Source organism: Stegostoma tigrinum, chromosome 13 (genome assembly GCF_030684315.1).
Source record: "Stegostoma tigrinum isolate sSteTig4 chromosome 13, sSteTig4.hap1, whole genome shotgun sequence".
Classification (NCBI taxonomy): Eukaryota; Metazoa; Chordata; class Chondrichthyes; order Orectolobiformes; family Stegostomatidae; genus Stegostoma; species Stegostoma tigrinum.
Window position 1 is genome coordinate 8,300,301 of NC_081366.1, and position 23,467 is coordinate 8,323,767.

General features: G+C 42.0%; 2 protein-coding genes across 3 annotated transcripts in view; one reads left to right on the plus strand and one right to left on the minus strand.

The window, feature by feature from the left end:
- tmco6 (transmembrane and coiled-coil domains 6) overlaps nt 1-23,467 on the minus strand; it is a 44,009-nt gene that overhangs the window by 17,282 nt on the left and 3,260 nt on the right. For both annotated transcript variants that reach the window (XM_048543701.2, XM_048543700.2), the window contains exons 2-7: nt 21,024-21,136; nt 20,475-20,584; nt 15,449-15,632; nt 14,931-15,035; nt 11,232-11,317; nt 5,865-5,981 (exon numbers count right to left, since the gene is read on the minus strand). In XM_048543701.2, coding sequence (XP_048399658.1) covers nt 5,865-5,981; nt 11,232-11,317; nt 14,931-15,035; nt 15,449-15,632; nt 20,475-20,584; nt 21,024-21,136 — 715 coding nt within the window. The remainder of the gene's footprint in view (nt 1-5,864; nt 5,982-11,231; nt 11,318-14,930; nt 15,036-15,448; nt 15,633-20,474; nt 20,585-21,023; nt 21,137-23,467) is intronic.
- LOC125458440 (chromosome-associated kinesin KIF4B-like) overlaps nt 7,136-23,467 on the plus strand; it is a 92,948-nt gene continuing 76,616 nt past the window's right edge. Inside the window, exon 1 of the mRNA XM_048543699.2 lies at nt 7,136-7,183. Coding sequence (XP_048399656.2) covers nt 7,172-7,183 — 12 coding nt within the window. The 5' untranslated portion in view covers nt 7,136-7,171. The remainder of the gene's footprint in view (nt 7,184-23,467) is intronic.

The window sequence follows — 23,467 nt, forward strand, 5'->3', positions numbered from 1 at the left end:
TGCTGCATGGGTTTACTTCATGTGGTGGTTGGAATGTAATATCAGTGCAAATCCAGATTCAGGTCCTAACTGTAATCAAACAGAGGTGAAACAACTCAATTTTTGCAAAGCTGAGATTAACAAACTTACAGTTAATGACTTCAGGAATATGGGGATAACACGGGAATATTGCACGAAGGTAGACTATCAGCTAGAATCTAGAACGACACTGCTGTTTGAAGGGCTGAATGGTCTACTTCTCTCCCCTGTTGCCGCATTTGGCAAGGAGTCTTGCTGTTTCACTTTGGAGCCACTTAACGTCATCACACCCAAAGTTCAGTGATTTTATCATCATTAAATTTGGAGGATGAATGCAACCTCACAGATTGTTTATAGCAGGGACAACTAGTGAGAATTAAAAGGTGAAACATGCAAAACAAGGGCATACGTAAATGATCAATTAATAAAAGATCATCATTTACAAATGAGGTTCGGTGCACTGCAGGAAACTGTTCTGCTCAGTGAATGAGCAACGAGACATTGCACAGGACAATAGGAACAGTCTAAGAAGTTAATCACACCTGGGAAAACATGACTGCTGTACTTACAGAGGATATTTCAGAGAGATCACTGAGTGAAGCTACAAGGCTGGAATTCAGAAATAGGAAGATGATGGTCACCTTGTTGGGATTGTACTATCGGCCTCTCTGCCAATAGTCAGTGGAAAACCGAGGAGCAAATATGTAGATAGACCTCAGATATATATAGGAATAATAGAGTTGCAATGGTAGGGATTTTAACTTTCCAAATATAGACTGCAACTGCCTTAGTGCTAAGGGCTTGGATGGTGAGGTATTTGTTCAGGAAAATTTTCTTTATCAATATGTAGATGGAAGTACCAGAGAAGAAGCAAAACTTAACCTTCTCTTGGGAAATAAGGCAGGGCTAGTGACTGAACTGTTAGTGGAGGAACACTTTGGGGGCAGAGATCATAATTCTATTAGCTTTAAAATAGTACAGAGAAGGATGGGCCTTGTACAGAAGTTAAAGTTCTTAATTACAGTATGGCAGTTTTTGACTGTATGAGACAGGAGCTTTCAGAAGTTGATGGGGCTGTAGTCTGTTCGCAGGTAGAGGGACGGCTGGCAAGTAGGAGACTTTCAAAAGTGAGATAGCCAGTGTTCAGAGGCATTACGTTCCTGCTAGAGAGAAGGGTAAGGCTGGTAGGGGTAAGGAAGAATGTATAAATAAAGATATTGAGGCTCTGGTCAGGAATGAGGAGGAGACATATGTTAGGTATACACAACTGGAAGCAAGTGAATCTCTGGAGTATAAAGGGTGTGGGGCATTCTTAAGAGGGAAACAAGGAGAACAAAAAAGGGATAAAATAGCCTTGGCAGACAAGGTTAAGGAGAATCCAGAAATATTCTACAAGTACATTAAGAGCAAAAGAGCAGCTAGGGAGAGAATAGGGCCCAGAAAACATCAACAAGGTCATCTATGCATGGAACCCCAGGAAATGGGAAGAGATATTAAACGAGTATTTTATGGTAGTTTTAATGGGGAGAAAGTCGGATAAATATTGAAATAGAACATAGAAAAGTACAACACAGTACAGACCCTTCGGCCCACGATGTTGTGCCGTGGAATAATCATAATCCAAAAATAATAACCTAACCTACATTCCCCTCAATTCACTGCTGTCCATGTGCATGTCCAGCAGTCGCTTAAATGTCACTAATGACTCCGCTTCCATGACTACCACTGCTAAACTATTCCATACGCTCTCAACTTTCTGGGTGAAGAACCTCCCTCTGACGTCTCCTCTATACCTTCCTCCTAACACCTTAAAACTATGACCCCTCGTGGCAGTCAATCCTGCCCTGGGGAAAAGTCTCTGGCTATTGACTCTATCCATGCCTCTCATTACCTTGTACACCTCCCTTCCTCCTTCTCTCCAGAGAGAAAAGTCCAAGCTCAGTCAACCTCTCCTCGTAAGACAAGCCCTCCAATCCAGGCAGCATCCTGGTAAACCTCCTTTGCACCCTCTCCAAAACCTCCACATCTTTCCTATAATAGGGCGACCAGAACTGGACACAATATTCCAAGTGTGGTCTCACCAGAGTTTTGTAGAGCTGCGGCATAACCTCACGGCTCTTAAACTCGATCCCCCTGTTAATGAAAGCCAAAACACCATAAGCTTTCTTAACAACCTTATCCACCTGGGTGGCAACTTTGAGGGAGCGATGCACTTGAACACCAAGATCTCGCTGTTCCTCCACACTGCCGAGAATCCTACCTTTAATCCTACATTCAGCATTTAAGTTCGACCTTCCAAAATGCATCACTTCACATTTATCCAGGTTGAACTCCATCTGCCATTTCTCAGCTCAGCTCTACATTCTGTCAATGTCTTGCTGAAGCCTGCAATAGCCCTCGATACTATCAACGGCACCTCCAACCTTTGTGTCATCAGCAAACATACTAACCCACCCCTCAACCTCCTCATCCAAGTCATTTACAAAAACTACAAAGAGCAGAGGCCCAAGAACAGAGACCTGCGGGACACCACCCAGCACTGACCTCCAGGCAGAATACTTACCATCTACAACTACTCTCTGCCTCCTGTCAGCCAACCAATTCTGAATCCAGACAGCCAAATCACCCTGTATCCCATACCTCCTGACTTTATGAATGACCTGCCGTGGGGAACCTTATCAAATGCCTTGCTGAAGTCCACGTACACCACATCCACTGTTCGACCCTCGTCAACCCGTCTTGTGACTTCCTCAAATAACTCAATAAGATTTGTAAGGCATGACCTTCCCCTCACAAAGCCATGCTGACTCCCTTTAATCACGCTATGCTTTTCCAAATAGTCATAAATCCTATCCCTCAATTCTTTCCAAAACCTTGCTGACCACAGACGTAAGACTGACTGGTCTGTAATTTCCAGGGATTTCCCTATTCCCTTTCTTGAAAAGAGGAACAACATTTGCCTCCCTCCAATCTTCCGGTACGACTCCTGTGGAGAGTGAGGAAGCAAAGATCTTCGTCAGCGGCTTAGCAACCTCCTTTCTCGCTTCCCGGAGCAACCGAGGATAAATCTGGTCTGGCCCTGGGGACTTATCAATCTTAATGTTTGCCAAAATTTCCAGCACGTCAACTTCCTCAATCTTAATCTGTTCAAGCCTGTTTTCCTGCTCCTCAAAGTTTTCATTCACAACAAGGTCCCTTTCCTTAGTGAAAACCAAAGCCAAAAACTCATTTAGGGCTTCCCCTATCTGCTCAGACTCCACGCACAAGTTCCCTACGCTATCCCTGATCGGCCCTTCCTTCTCCCTGATCATTCTCTTATTCCTCACTTGATATCTTGAAAACAATCCACATCGCAGAAGAGGTGGTGCTGGAGCTCTTAAAAAAATGTAAAGGTGAAGTGCGGGGGGACTGGTGGGTGGCTGATGTTGTGTCTTTATTTAAGGAAGGCTGTAAGGGAAGCATGGGAACTATAGACCTGTGACTCTGACATTAATATTGAGTAAGTTGTGGGTAGGGATTCAGAGAGATAGATTTACATCCATTTGAGAGAGACAGGGATTGATTAGGGATAGTCAGTATGGCTTTGAGAGTGGGAAATCATGTCTCACAAACTTAATTGAGGTTTTTTTTAATGACGTAACCAAAAAGACTGATGAGGGTAGAGTTTTGGACATTGTCCACACAGCCCTCGACAAGGTTCCTTTCAGTAGACTAATTAATAAATCACATGGAATTCAGGGAGAGCTTGACATTGGATACAGCATTGGCTTGACAGTAGGAGACAGAGGTGCTGGTGAGGATTGCTTTTGGTTGGGGGGGGGGGGGGGGGGGGCGTGGGGTGCGGCTGTGATCAGTGGTGTTCTGCAGGAATTAGTGCTGGGTCCACTGTTGTTTGTCATATATATAAATGATTTGGATGACGATTTAGGAGACGCAGTAAGTTCGTGGATGACACCAAAACTTGTAGTATGGACGACAGGGAGGAAGGTTATCTAAGATTCCACAGGGATCTTGATCAATTGGACTGATGGGTGGAAGAGTGGCAGATGGAGTTTGACTTAGATAAATGCTAGGTATTGTACTCTGGTGAAGCGAACAAGGACAAGACTTACACAGTTAATGGCAAGATGGTGGGTATTGTTATCAAGCAGAGAGAGACCCAGGGGTTCAGGTACATAGTTCTTTGAAAGTGCGTCACAGGTAGACAGGATGGTTAAGAAAGCGTTTAGCATGCCTGCCTTCATTGTTCAGACCACTGAGTATAGGAATTGAGATGTCATTGTGCGGTGTACAAGATATTGGTGATAATGAAATGTGAGGCTGGATGAACACAGCAGGCCCAGATATTGGTGAGGTCTTTTTATGGAGTACTGTGTACAGTTCTGGTTGCCCTGCTACAGGAAGGATGTTATTAAATTGGAAAGGGTTCAAGAAAGATTTATCCAGATGTTGCTGGGACTGGAGGGTTTGAGTTTTAGGGAGAAGTTGGATAGCCTGGATGTTTTTAACTGGAGTGTAGGAGGTTGAGGGATGACCTTATAGGGGTTTATAAAATCATGACAGGCACAGATAAGGTGAACAGCAAAGGTCTTTTCCCTAGGGTGAGTGAGTTCAAAACTAGGGGGCATTTTTTTTTAAGGTGAGAGGAGACAGAATAGAAAGGGACCTGAGGGGCAACTTCTCCACACAGAATGTGATTCATATGCGGAATGAACTGCCAGAGGAAGTGGTAGACACAGATAAAGTTCCAATATTTAAATGACATTTGGACAGGGACAGAAATAGGAAAGGTTTGGAAGGACATGGGCCAAGTGCAGGCAAGTGGGATTAGTTTAGTTTGGGAAACTTGGTCAGCATGGACGAATTGGATTAAAGGGTCTGTTTCTGACTCTATAGCACAAAATAATTAATACGAACAACATAAGCATCTGTTGGATCTGTTTCAAAGACTCTGGCCAAGGTTCTGCTGTGGGGGTCTTGTCTACTGGACAATAATCCAGAATATCTGTCCTGCGAATTTAATGCACTTTGAAAAAGTCTGAAAATAAATAAACTGCTCTCTGTACCAGTGACCATGCAAAAAGTAAAGTTGCCACAGTCTCACCAGAGCACACAGCTACTCTCTCATTAGACAGAGACAACTGTTGGTGGTTTAACCGGAGGGTTACCACGCCACAGGCAAGGGGAGAGGTTGAATAGGAGAGTCCTTCATGGTAACTTCAGCCAGTATAGGAATCAAACCTATTGATTCCAAGATCTCTGTTGGTGTCACTCTGCATTGCAAACCAGGCATCCAGCTAACTGACCCCCAAAGTGCAACTCTCATTACAAACTCCATCTCATTCTTTGGATGGGAGATCTTACACCCTTACTCAGTCTGGATCTAGATTTAACTCCAGTCCCACAACAACATGGTTGCCCCCTGAAGAGGTCTAAAAGATGCACAGAGCAACAAGGTCTTGACAACAAGGTGAGCCTTGTTGGTGACACCCACAATGCAAGAATGGTTTATTTGGAAATTGCATGTCGGTAAATATTTGAAAAGCTGGGGGGGGGGGGTGGAAATGGGGTTAGCGCAAATAGCTGTGAGGTGATAGTTGGATGTTCGAGATGTTATTGGTGCAGCAATATTGCTATTGAGAATTTAAGTCAGCAAGAACACCATGAATAAAAACAATCTGCTGGAGAATCTCAGCAGGACAGGCAGCATTTGTGAAGAGAAAAACAGAGTTAACGCTGGAGTCCAATATAGCTCTTCCTCAGGCCTGCAGTATACAAAGTGAGACAAGACAAGGACTCAATGATAGGGGTATGGAACCCTGTTTAAATTATCACTGGCTTTTTACCTACTCACGATGTAATGCAGGCACCAGGCACATTCCACAGCGATCTGCATCCCAAATTCAGAATCCAGATCCAACAAATGAATCAAGCATGCAGTCAGATTGGCTTCCAGAACCGCACTGATGAGAAAACAAATATATATGTCAGCAACAGCAAGAAAGCTGACTGCGAATGACAAACTATGAATTTGTTGAAACCCACAGCTCCCAGAAGATCATCTGAGAGAATAAACTTGTATTAGAATGTCTCATTTCATCACCTCAAAAAGTCACGACTTTATTTATAGTCTCTCATGTACTGTTGGAAGGAAATGCAGAACCCAATTGCACACAGATAAATCCCAGAAACAGTAATCTAATAACTACAGAAAATCCATTTTAATGGAATTTGTTGAGGGGTGAACATTGGGTAAGGACATTGGAGAGAAACACCCAAATTTTCTTTGCAACAGTGGCTTTGCAGGTAATTACTCAGCACTGACCCTCCGCCAGTGCGGCACTCCCTCAGCTCAGTTTGTAGTCTAGGTTTTGTGCTCAAGTGTGTGAAGTGGTAACTGAATGCACAACATTACTATTGGTGGAGAGGTACTGAACAAAAAACAATGTTTGTTGTGAAACCCTTTTATCGTACCCAAAATGTTGTGATTCCTGTTAAATTCAGCCGAAAACACTTAACTTAAAAAAAACAGCTTCTCATTGTATCAGCACTTTACAATTCTCCAGACTTTGGTGTTACTCAGACAGTGCACCATCACCCTCTAGTGACGTGAAATCATCATAGCAACTTGAATGACAAGAACTACTGACTTCAAAAAAAACTGGAAATACTCAAAACCAGTCAGTCAGTACTCGCAGAAAACACTTGTTAAAATTTCTATGTACTCTCTAAAGATTAAGCTAAATAGTAACAGATAATCATCAAAATAAACAGATAATTGTCAAAAAAATCTGCATTTATGCCCCACATCTTTCATGACCCAAAGACATTACAGCAAAAGAAATAAATTTCTGAAGTATTGTAACGTGAGAAAAATGGCAGCCAATTTGGGAACAGCAAGATCCCACAACAGCGATTCTGTGCAAATTCAGCTGACTTCATAAAATAACCTTCTGAGGAAGATAAATAATGACACTTTTTTTTCAAAATAATGAGATGAAATCCTAGATTCTCTGCAAATAAGTGTCTTCCATCTTTACACTTACACAAAGCCTTTTCTGTCTTGCAGTGTCTCTTGTGCTCTTTGCATAAACGGACGCCTCATGTGAGCAGGTCTCATTAGGTGCTCTAGGTGCCATTGGATGTGAAGGACATGAAAGAGCTGGTATGGTTTCTTTTTCCAATCTGGGAATTTTCATTTCCATGATTCCCTAGTGCTTTTTTTTAAAATTGTGGGATGTGGGCATCACTGGCTGGGCCCAGCATTTATCGCCTGTCCTCAGTTACGCCTTGAGAAGGTGACGGTGAACTGCCTTCTTGAACCGCTGCACTCCACTTGCTGTCGATTGACCCAAAATGTCCTTCAGGAGGGAATTTCAGGATGTTTGACCCAATTACAGTGAAACAATGATGATATATCTTTTAAGTCAGGATGCTGAGTGCTTTGGAGAGGAACCTGCAAGGAGTGGTGTTCCCAGGTACCTGCTGCCCTTGCCCTTCTGGATGGAAGTGTTATGGGTTTGGAAGATGCAGTCTAAGGAGCCTTGATGTAATTCTGCAGTGCACCATGTAGATAATGCATGCTGCTGCTACTTAGTATCAGTAATGGAGGAAGTGGATGCTTAGTATGTGGTGACAATCTGGAGAGCTGCTTTGCTGAATGGTGTCAAACTTCAAGTATTGTTGGAGCTAGTCATCGAGGCAAGTGGGGATATTCCATCCCAGAACCTGACTTGTGCTTGGGATGGGAGACAGGCTTTGGGAAGTCAGGAGGTAAGTTACTTGCCGCAGTATTAAGTCAACACTGTGTTGACTCTGACTCCAATATCTGCAGTTCTTGCTATCTTGCAGCAGTATTCCTAGCCTCCACGTATTCATACATGGTGTGTTACATCATGTACCATGGCAGACTCAAATTTGTGACTCATCCTTTGCTCAACACCACTGCCACTGTAACCCCAGTCTAATCTCACACTTGAAATGAAGAGGATGAGTCGAGAAATTGTTTGGGTGTACAGAACGAGACAGTTAAGCAAAATAGAAATTAGGAAGAGCAGGCCATTCGGCCCCTCCAGCCTACTTGATATGATCATGACTGTTCCAACTGTAGCTCCAGCTCCCACTTTCCTGTCTGCCCCCATGACTCTGACTCCTTTATTGATCAAAAATCTAACTCAGGTCTTAAAAATATTCAATAATCGTCTCCACTGATCCCTACTGAAAAGAATTCCACTGATTAATGATTCTCAGAGACTTTTCCTGTCCTGATCTCAATCTTAAATGGGAGTTTCAAGGAGTTTGAGATTGGAGCTTGAAATGGGAATAACTAAATGAAGAATGACCATCTAGTTTGGTTTCTACCATCCTGCTATTTGCAGGACGCAACAATGGGACTGATTATCAGGGCATCCAGTTTCTCTCAATTAGACTACAGTCGACCTGCAAGAGGACAGATAATGCCCAGTGATGGAATGCGTTAGGGAACCATTATACACCCACCATCTCTCAGATTTGACTTTAGCCCACATTAATGTGCAAGCAGCTAATTTTGTACAGGAAGCAGCATGGGGGAGCAGCCCCTTTGACTCCATATGAAGCCACAGCGCTGTATTCATTATGGTCCACAGATATTTATTTTTACATGGAATGTGCAACACAGAATCAGGTCATTCAGCCCAAATGGCCAATGTTGACGTGAACATTCTGTATGAGTTTTTTTCCACCTCCTCTGCTGACAGTTTGAGTGTATCCTTTTATTTCTTTTTCTTCTGTGTGCTTCCTTAACCTCCTCTAGATTTCATATTCTATGTGGTTGATAACACATAAACAAACAGAAGAATGTAAACATTTCCACTCAGGCCCCTGTCTTGGGACTACCATACAAAAAGCTTGGGACTGCCCACAGGCAATTAAAGCCTGTACCCCCAGGTTGAAATGCTTCATTCCAACATGATTCACTCTCGTCTGTTTTTTCTACTAAATTCAACTTCTGTTGTAGTCTCCTTTCATAATGGAAATTTGTGCCACCTAAGCGTTATAATTCCAGAATGCATTTGATCATCGTGTCTAAATGGCTTGGATGGTGAAGATCAATGTCACTGGGAGCAGATTAGAAATCAGTGCAGCAACACAAAAGACTTAGAAAAGAAAGTGTGTCAACGAGTCCAAATTACAAACAAGAAACCATTGTTGCGGGAGACAACAGTGTGACAATGTGATGAAGCTGGTTAAAGAACTGGTAGATTTTCTGAAACAGAGACTTTGCATAGATTTGATAAAAAAATTTGATCAAAATTGTTAAGTCTCCTGGCCCCAATGGGCTCATCCTAGAGTTCTGAGGGAGGTGGCTGAGGAAATAGCAGAGGCTTTGGTTGTGATCTTTCAAAAGTCACTGGAGTCAGGGAAAGTCCCAGATGATTGGAAAATCGCTGTTGTAACCCCCTTAAGAAAGGAACAAGGCAAAAGATGGAAAAATATAGGCCGATTAGCCTAACCTCAGTAGTTGGTAAAATTCTTGAATCCATTGTCAATGATGAGATTTCTAAATTTCTGGAAGTGCAGGGTCAGATTAGAACAAGTCAGCAAGGTTTTAGTAAGGGGAGGTCGTGCCTGACAAACCTGTTAGAATTTTTTGAGGAGGTAACAAGTATGTTAGACCAGGGAAACCCAGTAGATGTTATCTATCTAGACTTCCAAAAGGCCTTTGATACGGTGCCTCACGGGAGGCTGCTGAGCAAGGTGGGGGCCCATGGTATTCGAGGTGAGCTACTGGCTTGGATTGAGGATTGGCTGTCTGACAGAAGGCAGAGAGTTGGGATAAAAGACTCTTTTTTGGAATGGTGACGAGTGGCGTCCCGCAGGGTTCAGTGTTGGGGCCGCAGCTGTTCACCTTGTATATTAATGATCTGGATGAAGGGACTGGGGTCATTCTGGCGAAGTTTGCCGATGATATGAAGATAGTGGCCAGGCAGGTAGTACTGAGGAGGTGGGGAAGCTGTGGAAAGATTTAGACAGTTTAGGAGAGTGGTCCAGGAAATGGCTGATGAAATTCAATGTGAGTAAATGTGAAGTTTTGCACTTTGGAAAAAAGAATACAGGCATGGACTATTTTCTAAACGGTGAGAAAATTCGTAAAGCAGAAGTACAAAGGGATCTGGGAGTGTTGGTCCAGGATTCTCTAAAAGTTAACTTGCAGGTAGAGTCCGTGATGAAGATAGCAAATGTAATGTTGGCGTTTATCTCAAGTGGGTTGGAATATAAAAGCAGCAACGTGCTTCTGAGGCTTTATAAAGCTCTAGTTAGGCCCCATTTAGAATACTGTGTCCAATTTTGAGCCCCACACCTCGGGAAGGACATACTAGCTCTGGAGCGTGTCCAGCGGAGATTGACACGTATGATCCCTGGAATAGTAGGTTTAACGTATGATGAACGGCCAAGGATCCTGGGATTGTACTCATTAGAGTTTAGAAGGTTGAGGGAATATCTAATAGAAACTTACAAGATAATGTATGGCTTAGAAGGGGTGGACGCTGGGAAGTTGTTTCCGTTGGGCGGGGAGACTAGGACCCGTGGGCACAGCCTTAAAATTAGAGGGGGTAAATTTAAAACGGAAATGAGACAACATTTCTTTAGCCAGAGAGCGGTGAGCTTATAGAATTCATTGCCACGGAGTGCAGTGGAGGACGGGACGTTAGGTGCCTTCAAGGCAGAGATCAACAAATTCTTGATCTCACAAGGAATCAAGGGCTATGGGGAGAGTGCAGGGAGGTGGTGTTGAAATGCCCATCAGCCATGATTTAAATGGCGGAGTGGACTTGATGGGCTGAATGGCCTTACTTCTACTCTATGTCTTATGAACTTATTTAATCAACCTAATTGTGAACATGTTTTCAAGAAGGATGGAATTATCCCAATTACATGCCACCCAGTTGTGGCACCGGGAGAAAGGCTTGGAATGGGGTGACCTGTGGTGAAGTATGTATTTAAAGGGAAACTGGCTGGTGGGAGGAAAAAGAATTATTCTGATAACTGGTACAAGGATAAATCGTGAAAAGTGGGAGAAGGCTCATGTGTTGAAAAATATCCAGCAAAGACCAGTGAGGTTGAATAGTTTGGTTCTGTACCACATTAATCCTACCAGAGTTTTAGAGTGAAACAGATACGCATTCATCCTGGATCCAGAACTTACAGACTTTAGCTGGGTGTTAACTTACGGGATAATCTTCTCTCCTGCTTCCTTCGCCTGCAGCATTTGAGACAGCGAATAAGCCGTAGCCTCCACCACAGCTCCATGAGGTGACTGAAAAAGACAGATAAGGCTGTAGAAACACATTACATTTACATATTGGCTCTTAGAGGAAACAAAACAGCCCAAGGCACCTGGCATTCAGGCTGATAGAAAGGGACAGGCATTAATTTTGAAAAATATTTTGAAGAATGAGCAAAACACCAAGAGGATTAGCATAGGAGAAAGCAGTTCTGTTTTTCTAAGGTATTACAACCTTCATAAGACCTATAACAGCTTAAACAGAAATCCAAACTTCATGTTATCACCAGAAAGAATGACATGGTGAAATTTTACAATCGAAAACTTTCACTGTATCAATGACTAAAAACACAGAATACTTAATTCAACTTAACATTCTGTAGATAATTTATCTTTAAACAACTGAAAAGAATTTGCCCATTTCTACTTTAAGGACAACCAAAATTTCCAATATCGATACATAAATCAGCCTCTTTAGTAGGCAATCATTTTCTTGAATTTATCCAAAATGTGACATAACTCCTGAGGATTTACTTCTATTTTTAACCCCCCTTTCCCAATACTATTTTCCACCTTGAGTGCGTTCCTGGAGAATGTAGCCTCTACCTTCAGCTAGTTGAACCCTCTAGCCTCACCTGTACACCATCACAAACTAGATTTTCAAACTGTGTGCAAATTCCCACTTCTATTCTGTGTTTTGAACAAGAAAGCCAGCATTTTCTCTGCTTAACCCTGCCAACACCCAATTGCTTGATCTCCCCTTCTTAGTCATTTATTGATCTTGAAGACCAGAACAGGAATTCTTCCTCTGTCTGAGGAGGAATCTCTGGGTTGAGGGAGAAATCTGTAATCTGATCTGAAAAGGATCAACTTGACCCGCAACAGCAGCTGAGCACTTCCTACTCGTGGGTGAAGGCAATTCAGTCTCAGAAAGAAGATACTTTTCCATGTAGTAGGTGTTTAGTGATCATTTACAAGACAAACACGATAAATCAAGTTTGGAGTTGCAAATGGAAACCTGATTTCAGGAGCACACAATAAAATACTCAGATTAACTATTTGCAAAAATATTCTGTTCATTCGTCAATCATTATTAAAAGTTCTCAGAAGTACACTCGGGTATTGTTTCTATAAGTCTTCTTGGAAATGCTAACAAAACGATCTTGAGAATCGCATAAAGCTGGCTTCCAAATTCAGCAGGTAATAGGGAAGGCGAACGGAATGGTGGCCTTTATTTCCAAGGAATGAAGTATAAAGCTAGGGAGGTTTTGCTAAAACTACACAAGGCACTAGACAGACCACAACTGGACTACTGTGAACAGTTCTGGACCCCTTCTCTAAGCAAAGACATTTTGGCATTAGAGGCAGTCCAGAGAAGGTTCAGTAGCCTGATACCAGATATGGAGGAACTGTCCTTTGAGAAAAGGTTGTGTAGCTTGAGTCTGTACTCGTTGGAATATAGAAAAATGAGAGGCAGTCTTACTGAAACATACACAATTCTTAGGGGGCTTGACAGGTTAAACACAGAGTATGTTTCCCTTTGTGGGAAAGTCTAAGAATGGAGGGCATAGTTTCAGAATAAGGAATCATCCATTTAAAATAGAGATGAGGAAAAATTTATCTGTGGGAAAACATAGTAGACGATTGAAGCTGGATTGTTAAATATTTTAATCTGTAAGGGAATCAAGAGTTATGAGGAAAAGGGAAGAAAGTGGAGTTGTGGTTTTATCAAATCAGTTATGATCTTTGAATGACAGAGCAGCCTCGATGGACTGATTATTAATGACTTGATACTGATTGCATTTTTTCTGAGTTTTTAGAAGACTTGCAGTCTCTTAATTGTAGACACAGCTGTCATTGTATCCAGGTGGCTAGACATGGCAACTTCATTCAATAACACAAAGTAAATCTTTTTCCTATCAGACAAACTCCAGCATAGGTCCATGTACATCACTTCAACTACATTTGAAGAGACAGTTCCAAACCATAATTATCTTATAAACCAAAAGATTAGTCTTAACATACAATAATGTATCTGCATACTTGCAACAAGAGCTGTTCATGACTGTGGGATGCCCCATTGTGCAGTACAGCCATTGAAGTACTTCTTAAGTATTATCACTGATAAACATTAAGAGGTAACTTTGTTTTTACACAAGTACAAAGGAAAAGGAAAACAAAAAAAAATTATGGAAGGCAAAAATGACAAAAGGGATGATGGAGCAAGGTGAAACGAGATATAAATGGGCAAGTAAACAGAAAAAAAAAAGAAAGATTGAGCTTTAAATAGGAAAATCCAAATAATTAATAATGACTTGTCTCTGAAAAACAAGAGCAGTGGTTATGCTCTGAAATTGCTACATTAAATTCACATCGCCGGTACCAATTGTTCATTCCTTTATGCACCCATTTCCTCCATTTGTGCTGGCTGTTACACTGATCCCCTTTAACACTCATTCAACCAGAAAAGACAATGCCTCAGACAATGCAGCATTCCATCAGTAGCAATGTGCCCTCCAACTGTTTTTCTGTAACTTATTACACAAGAGAAGCTTAAAATTTTATGCACCATTATGTAAAGGCTTTGAGTTGGACACAAGTGTGCACGGTAGCCTTTGGTTGCTGCTCAGTATTTTTGAGGGGAAACGTTGATTAGTGCTGGATAGAGTGTCACCTAAACCATGCTTTGAAGTGCACTGCACAAAGCTACAATCTGTTAGCAGTCTTACCTCGAAGCTATCAACTGCGTGAATTAATCTAATACAAAGGGAGACTCTGCAGGGTGCTGAACTCCTGGTTGTTCATTTAACCAGAAAACAAATTCAACTGCTTGTGTAAGCTGCGGCTGGGTTGACAACTTTCCTCAGTTGTGGGTTCAATTCCAAAGTCCTGAGCACAGTATGTAGCCTGGCTTTCCAGTACAATGCCGAAAACGTGCTGCATTGTAAAGGTGCCACTGTTTAGAAGGAGACTTTAGATTGAATCTGGTCTTCCCTCTCAAGTGGACCTAAAAGGTACCATGGCACCATTTTGAAAAGGTGCAGTGAATTCTAGAGCATATTTCCTCTTAAATGAATGCTAAAGAGCAGATTATCCAGTAATTGTTGTTTGAGAGAGTTTACAGTGGAAATTGGCTGCCATGTTTCCTATATTACAGCAATGACCACACTTCAAAAAATACTTAGTTGGCAGTAGAACACTTGGGCATCCGAGGTCACAAAAAGCAGTATAAAAATAAATTCTTCTTTTTAACAGTATGACTGTAGTGATAGCCTAAAACAGCTTCCAAATGTGTGAGAAAAAACCCACAAGTACTAACACATGCTCAGGGCTCCCTATTCAAGTTAATAAAAATCCCCAGTTATCAATGAAGGTGCAGTAAGGATAGGATTCTTTTACACAACACAAAAGAACAACAATGCCAGAAAGTCAACAAACATGCAGCAAAATATGAAATGCAGAGTTCTTCAGGTGCAAGACTTGTGACAGCTGGGTCCTAGAGAGTGAAAAGATATTCTTTTCAGACCTTAGACTCCAGTCTAAATACATGCCGAGTTATTTCAGTAATGAATGCACCGCTGAATAAAATAATGGTTGGTTTCTCACTCAGTTATGCTAATGAGTAACAATGGCAATTATATCTCACCTGCAGACTGACTGACAAAGCTTGGATCACTCCTTGCACCAGAAGCTGACTCCGAACTGTTTCATTCTCAGCTGCTAGGTTCCCCAGTATGTACAGGCACAGCTCCTGAAACAGAGCAACCAGAAAAGAATCTGCATATTTACACAGCTTTAAGCGGCCAAAATAATTTGTAAAGATCAGCTCAGAAACGGAAGATAAATTCTGTAGCAGGCCCTTCGATGGACCAGTTGCCAAATTCAATTCCCAGGATGGGACTGAAGCACCCATTACAATGGCCAACACAAGCACTGCTCACATACCAGACAATTAAATACTGGCAGTAAAAGCACGCGGTTTAACTTTTATAGGCCCCGAGGAGTTTGACTGTCATGTGAAGAATAATATTTGCAGCAATAAAGAATGGGTCATAGTCCATTGTGCTGTGCACTCTGGGACTTAAACCCTAACATTCTGATTTGGGGCCAGGAGCACTGCCTCAGTGAGCGACGGCTGGTGCCTTAAAATATGATTGTGCTCACCGTGAACTTGGCGCTCTGGCCTGAAAGATACGTCAGGAGGTAGGGTGTTGCTGGTAAGCAAACAAGCGAGACGCTGGGATCATCAGAGTGGGAGAGTTCGAGCAAACACTGTGCAGCCTCAAGTTGAACTGATGCCTGGTTGCTGGTGAAGAGGCCATTAAGGACACGGATACTGTTCTCGAACCTACACAAGGTGCAGAAAATATCATGGAGTTTGTGCTTCAGAGAGCCCTGGGTTTTAGCAGGCTCTACAGCTGTTATGATTTTCCGAATGGTTTACAGATGAAAAGACGAATTAAATCATGCAAATATTCATGAAAGAATATGATACAGTTGGGATTATCAAGAAAAGGCTGCAGGCAACTCAATATCCTGAGGTATTCAGCTTTCAGAAAGGACAATCAAGAAGAAAAAGGAGGTGGGGTAACGTTGATGGTTAAAGAGTAATAGCCAGGAAGAACATTAGCTTTGAGAAGTGGAATCTGTGTGGGTAGAGCTGTATGGAACTATGAAGGGGTAGAAAACAATATTGAGGGTTGTGTATAAACTGTCAAACTGTACTAGTAACATTGGGGAAAGCACTGAACAAAAATTTAGAGATGCATGCAATAAATGTACTCTCAGTGACTTTAGTCTGCGTACAGCTAGGGAAAGTAATCAGTAATAATACCATACAGGAAGAATTTCTGGAGTGTGTACAGAATGGGTTTATCAATACACTGAGGAAACAACTAGAGACTATCCGAGACTAGGTACCATGTAATGAGAGAGGAATACTTAGCAATCTAGCTATGTTAGTAAGTGCAACAATTGTTCATTCCTGTCTGGCACAAAATAAAATGGGAAAGGGGGCCTGACCAAGGCTGACAAGGGAAATTAAAGATAGTATAAGGTCCAAGCAAGGGTCATACAAATTAACCAAAAAAGCAACATACCTGAGGACTGGGAGCAGTTTAGATTTCAGTAAGGAAGGACAAAAGCATTAAGGGGAGGGGAAAACAGAGAGGAGAGTAAGCTTGCAAGGAACTTACAAAATAGTTGCAAAAGCAAATACAAGTACATTGAGAGAAAAGAATTAGTGAGAATAAATATCGGTCCCTTAGTCAGAAACAAGGGAAGTTATAATGGGGAACAAAGAGTTGGTAGAACAATTAAATACACACTTCAGTTCTGTCTTCACAAAGGAGGACAAAAAAATTCCAAAAATTTTGAGGAACAAAGTGTCCAGTGAGAGGGAGGAACTGAAAGAAATCAGTACAAGTAGGGAAATGTTATTGGGGAAATTAATGGACTTAAAGGCCGATAAAACCTCAGGACCTGACAATCTGCATCTCAGCGCACTTAAGGAAGTGGGCTGAGAAATAGTGGATGTATTGGTGACCATCTTTCAAGATTCTATAGGCTCTGGAATAGTTCCTACAGATTGAAAGATAGCTAATGTACTCCATCATTTATACAAGGAAATAGACAGAAAATGGAATTATGGATCGGTTAGCCTGACATTGTAAGTGGGGAAAATGCTAGAGTCCATTATGAAAGATTTAATAACAGAGTACTTAGAAAACAGTGACAGGATCGGCCAGAGTCAGCATGGATTTACAAAGGGGAGATCATGCTTGACAAATCTTGAATTTTGAGGATGTGACTAGTAGAGTTGATGGGGAGTTGGTGGGGTTGGGGGGGGTGGTGTGCGGTGAGGAACAGCAGTGGATGTGGTTTATTTGGACTTTAAGATGGTTTTCATCAGTTCCCACCTAAGAAATTAGCATATAATACTAAAGTGCACGGGACTGGGTAGTGTTCTGACATGGATAAAGAACTGCTTGGCAGACAGGAAACAAAGAGTATGAATACACAGGTCTGTTTCTGAGTGGCATCCGGTGACTCATGGATTACCACAAGGACCAGCATTTGGACTCAGAAATTCACAATATAAATGACAATTAGATGAGGGACCTAAATGTAGTATCCCCACGTCTGCAGATCACACAAAGCTGGGTGGGAGGGCAAGCTGTGAGGAGGATGCAGTGTGATTTGGACAAGTTCAGCAAGTGGACAAATGCATGATGGATGTAATACAATGTGAATAAATGAGAGGTATCCGGTTTGGTAGCAAAATAGACAGGCAGATTATTACCGAAATGATGACAGATTGGGAAGGCGAGAAGTGCAACACCTGGATGTTCACGTACACCAGTTACTGAAAGTAAGCATGCCGGTTGTGGTGAGGGGAGCAAATGGATGTTGCACTTCATTGAGAGAGGATTCAAGCACAGGAACAAGGATGTCTTGCTGCAATCGTACAGGGCCTTGGTGAGACCACATCTGGAGGAGTACTGCTTGGGTCTCGTTATCAAAGGATATATGTTCTGACAGGACTGACATATGAAGAGATTGGTTAGAAATATAGTCACTGGAATTTAGAAGATTGAGGGGACATGTCACAGAAACCTATAAAATTCTGATATGACCAGACAGGGTCAATGCAGAAGGATATGCCACTATGAATGGAGAGTCCAGAACCAGGGGTCACAGTTTAAGGACACAAGGTAGGCCATTGAGGACTGAGATAAGGAGAAATGTCTGCACCCAGAGGGGTGAGCCTATGGAGTTTTCTATCACAAAGTGGTTGGCGCCATAACACTGAATGTTTTCAAGAAGTTAGGCATAGTTCTCAGGGCTAAAGGAATCAAAGAGAAGGATAAAGTGGGAACTGGGGATTGACTTGGATAATCAATCATGATCATTTGAATGGCTCCTATAATTATATGTTTCTATGTGTTACAAGAATTCAATTATTTCCCATTTTATCATTTTCCCATCATTATCACACATTCACAGGTCATCAACTGTTGCAAAATAGAGTTTTTCCCAACTTCCAAAGAGGGTCCCACTTTATTCCACTGGATAGCTAGTAACCTCAGATTGGGGATAACAATTTAATGCCAATGTAATTGCTCCAGACAGTCTGTACTTGCATTTAGATGGTGCCTTAAAGCTGGGCTACTCGTCAGGTGCCTGAATTATTGGAGACACAGACATACAACCAAAGCTGTATGCTGGGTCTTTGTGGGAATTGTTTGACAAGTGTCAAATTTCAATGGAGAATTTCTCTGCTCTCTGGGAACCTCCTGATGTCTCTGGCTGCTTTTGTTTTGTATACACCAAATCCTCACTATCCTCAGGGGATAGGGGGCACAGACCTCCCCCAGATTACAAAATATGTGGATAATGCTATCATATAACTTCAGGTACAGTGAAGGACCCAGTAGTTCCAACCGGATGAGTCTATCAGGACAAATTGATGGGATTGTGGGGTGATCTTGCGAGCACACGGATCCATGGATAGGCAATCCGAACATAAGGAGTGAGCATATTAGTTCCTTGGATGAGGGCATCACTAGCTAGGCCAGCATTCACCGCCTATCCCTAACTGCCCAGAGGGCAGTTAAGAGATAACCACATTGCTGTGGGCTGTACCTCACATTGAGGCCAGATCAGGTTCAGAAAGCAAATTTCCCTCCCTAAAGAACACGAATAAACCAGATGGTTTTCTTTAAAAGATAACTGACAAGAGATTATACGGTCATTATGGTAACTTTTCAAACTAGATTTTTATTGAATTCAAATTTCACAATTTCCATGGTGGGATTTGAAGCCATGCCCTGATAGTTTATTAATCCAGTGATATTACTATTACATCACCACCTCCCTCTCAGAGTTAGAGTTGGAGTTAGGGAATTTGAACAGTTCTGTGCAACTCACGGGGTTAGGAACTCAATTATCAGACAGATTAAAACTCAGTCTAATACCTCGGTAATCAAGAGACCCAAAACCCCACCTCCATCACCCTCCAACACATACACGCACCCCAACTTGATGAATTTCCACAAGGGATGCTACACTGTGAAAAGCAGGATCAGAAGGCCCAGGAAAAAGGCACAGCAGGATCAATTTGGGGGAATTTGTAAGGGCAGAGGCAATCTGACCATTACTGCAGATGCCTGGGAGAGCTGGTCTGTAAAACCCCAAGCTCACAGAACTGATCATCGAACAGAATATGACACCAAGTCACACATGACAGCATTAGGACAAACTTGACTAAAGTGGCAGGAGCATCAGAGAGGTACAACAGGAAGGTACAGAGGCTCAGGAATGGTATTCCACAGCTTAAGTACGATCATAACACACAAGAGACCAGAACCGGAGGAGTACTGAGATCTGAGTGTTTTATAAGGTTACAGATCGAGAGCAATGATACTATGAAGGTATTTTAAAACAAGGATGAGCCTTTTAGAATCTACCTAATGTGAGAGAGCACAGAAGATGGCTAATCATCTGTCATGCTTTCACTAGTGGAAATCAATGAACAGCTATCCACCCACTAAGACTTAAACTGAAATGACCCAAACACAGTGCATATGGATGCCACAACAGTCAGGGCTGGATGTCAATCTCAGATTCATGAAATGAAAACTCAGTTAAACACACTGAACTACTCAGTCTCCCAGCACTGCTTTTTCCTGCTAGGCAGCTGTCACATTTCACTTGACAGCAAATCAAGATGAAAAAGTTAATTGATAAACTCGCGAAGGTCCAATGTGGCAGACAGCATCAAACTGACAAATTCAAATCAATAAAGCTGTTCATATGTGGGCTGCCACTGGGCAGGGGAAAATGAGCACAAATAGATTGTTCACAGAAAGCCAAATTATGTCCTGCAGGGAAGGGAATTTGAAACTCGAAATTAGTTTGTCCTTCTTCGTGACTTCAGTCCCACACTGCATGGCTGGGTCAAGATTATCTGAATTTGGCCAGAAAGAATATTCTGTTTTATGAAGAAGGCTGCTCAACAGTCCATTTCAGAGCCAAATGAGAGGGTCCACAGCGCCACTTTGACAATATCAGCAGAAAACGAACAAAGGAAAACAAAGACAAGGATTTTAGTGAAGAAACTGCATTTGGCTAACATTGCAAGTGAGTAAATCGTGGTTAAAAAATACAAATATCATGAACCTGCCAGTACCTGACAAAAATCTGCTGTGCCTCCTTCAACTGGAGCACTCGACGTAGAGAGTGTAAAGCAGCCAGACGATCATCTGATCCATGCTGAATCCTCTGGTACAGCTGCAAAACCTACGACAGTTTAGAAGTTCAATATGTTCAGGAGGCAGTTACAATTTCAAATTATAGATGCTCTTTTAAAATGTCTACCAATAAGCAGGACATAGTGTGGAGGTGCCGGTGTTGGACAAGGTCAGAAATCATATGACACCAGGCTGTAGTCCAGCTGGTTTATTTGAAAACACAAGGTTTTGGAGCCCCTTTGTTAGGTGAATTGAGAAAGAAACACACAGAATATAAAACTCATAAGTAAAATATCAAAGGATCATACAACTGATGAGGATGTATTAACCAAACCCAAGATGCTGCTAAATTTTTAATCAGTTAGAAGATTTAAATTGATTAATATGCATATGTAAGTCCCTGAATTTCTCTCGGGTTACTGCCCTGAGAGAACTAAAGGTTTTATCAGTACCAGGACAACTGTGTGTTTGGACAGACTGCATCTAACCTCCTCCTGAGTAACTGAAGTCTCTCTGATCTCCATGTTCTCTCCAGCATCCTGCAGACCCCTCGGCAATCTTTTGCTGACCAGCTGCTTTTCCTTGCATGCTTTCCTCAGAGCTGCACAGAGAAAGGAGGTTTCAGGTAACTTTAAAATCATGTGTCACAAGAGGAATTAGTAAAACAGTGATGCAGGATCAGTTTAAAAGTCTGCAGAGAAATTATGCAAGTTCATTAATGTTACTGGCACCAGTACAACAGAGAGCTTTTCACAATATGCTAACAAACATTATGTGCTGCACTTAAGTAACCGAGAAAATGTAAACAGATAATAATTTAAAAATATACTAAAAGTGCAGGAGCAAACAATGCAAACAGAAAAAGGCAAAAAGTTATAGAATCCATACAGTGGAAGCAGGCTACTTGGCCCATCAAGTCCATACTGACCATCCAAAGAGTATCCCACCTAGGCCCAGCCCTTACCCGATCCCTGCATTTCCCACTTTAGACACTATAGGCAATTTAACATAGCCAATCCACTAAACCTGCACATCTTTGAACTGGGGGAGGAAACCGGAGCACTCAGTGGAAAGCCACGGAAACAGCAAAAACTCCACACAGTCACCCGAGGCTGGAATCGATCTCAGGTCCCTGGCAGTGCGAGGCAGCAGTGCTAACCACTGAGCCACCTTGCCGTTCCACAAAATTTACAGCTCAGAAACAAAAGGCCATTTGGTCCAACATGGATGTTCACAGTCCACATGAATCTCCTCTTACCTTTTTTGTATCACTTAACCCACATCCTTTATAAATTTCTGGGTTAATTTAGCTCTTATGGCTGGCCAGCTGCTTTGCAATGCAGAGTGACAGCAACAGCATGGGTTTAGTTCCTGCAATGACCAGCATCACCATGAAGGAATCTCCTTCTCAACCTCAGCCCTCGGCCGAGGCATGGTAACCCTCAGGTTAAACCCACCACCAATTATTTCTCTCTAACGAGAGAGCAGTCTATGGTTCACTATGATTATAGCAATCTTACTGTTATAAGTTTCAGTAAGACTACCATCATTTCATTATCAAACATCCCCATAAATCCTTCTGTACCATTCAGCCCTGTGGAATGGAGTTCCACATTTTAATCATGCTCTGGATAATGCTCGAAATTCCTTTGGATTTACTAAAAACTATTTTGTAACAACAAGAGACATGGTCAGGATCAGGCACTTGGGAGGTCTAGAAACCAAACTGTATCTACTTTAATGAGAGAAGCTTGACTGGTAAGGCGGATGAACTTAGAGCATTGATCAGCACTTGGGAATATGATATTGTTGCAATCATTAAGACATGGTTGAAGGAAGGATGGGACTTGCAGCTCAATACTGCAGGGTACAAAAGCTTCAGGCATGATAGAGGGAGAAGCAAGAGGGATTGGGAGCATTGAATTTTTGATAAAGGAAACCATCACTGCAATATTCAGGGAGCACATCCTAGAAGGGCCTTCAAATGAGGACATCTAGGTAAAGCTTAGAAATAAAAAAGGACTATTATCTTGCTGTGATTATACTACAGGCCTCCCACCACTCAGAGGGAGAAAGACAAACAGACATGTAAGCAAATCACAAAGGTAAGAGAGAAGGAGGGTTACAGTTGTAGGGGACTTCAACTTTGCTAACATTAACTGGGATCACCCCACTGTGAATGGATTAGATGGGGGTTGAATTTTTAAAGCACGTCTAGAAGAGTTTTTTAAACACCAGTATGTAGATAGTCCAACTACAGATGGCGCAGTGCCAGATTGAATCTTAGGGAATGAAGATGGTCAGGTGGTTGAAGTTTCAGTTGGTGAGTATTTTGGAGATAGTGAGCATAATTCTGTAAGTTTCAAGTTACTCTGGAAAGGGACAGGATATTGTAGAAGTTAAGTGTCTGAATTGGGCAAGGCCAATTTCAATAACATTAGACAGGATTTGGCAAACATAGATTGGGAGGAGCTGCTTGCAGTTAAATCTACATTTGGAAAGTAGGAGTCTTTTAAAGGTAGTATTGTAAGAATTCAGGGCCAGCATGCTCCTTTAAGAGCAAAAGATATGGACAGCAAATCCAGCGAATCTTGGATGTCAAGGGATATCAAGGGTTTAACAGAGAAAAAAAAGCATATGTCAGGTACAGTGCATTAAAAACAGAGAGGCCCTTCAAAAACTATGGAGAGTGAAGGAGATTGTTTAAGAAGGAAATTAGGAGGCGAAGGGGAGCCACAAAATATCTTTTGCAGATAGGATCAAGGAACACCCCAAGGCTTTTTCTGGTTACACTATTATTAAGAGAATTACCAGAGAAAGAATGGGACCTATTAGAGGCCAAAGGGGAAACTTGTGCATGCAGTCAGTGGATGTGGGTGAAGTTTTAACTTAATACTTCTCATCTGTATTCACAGAAAAGAAAGGCATGTAG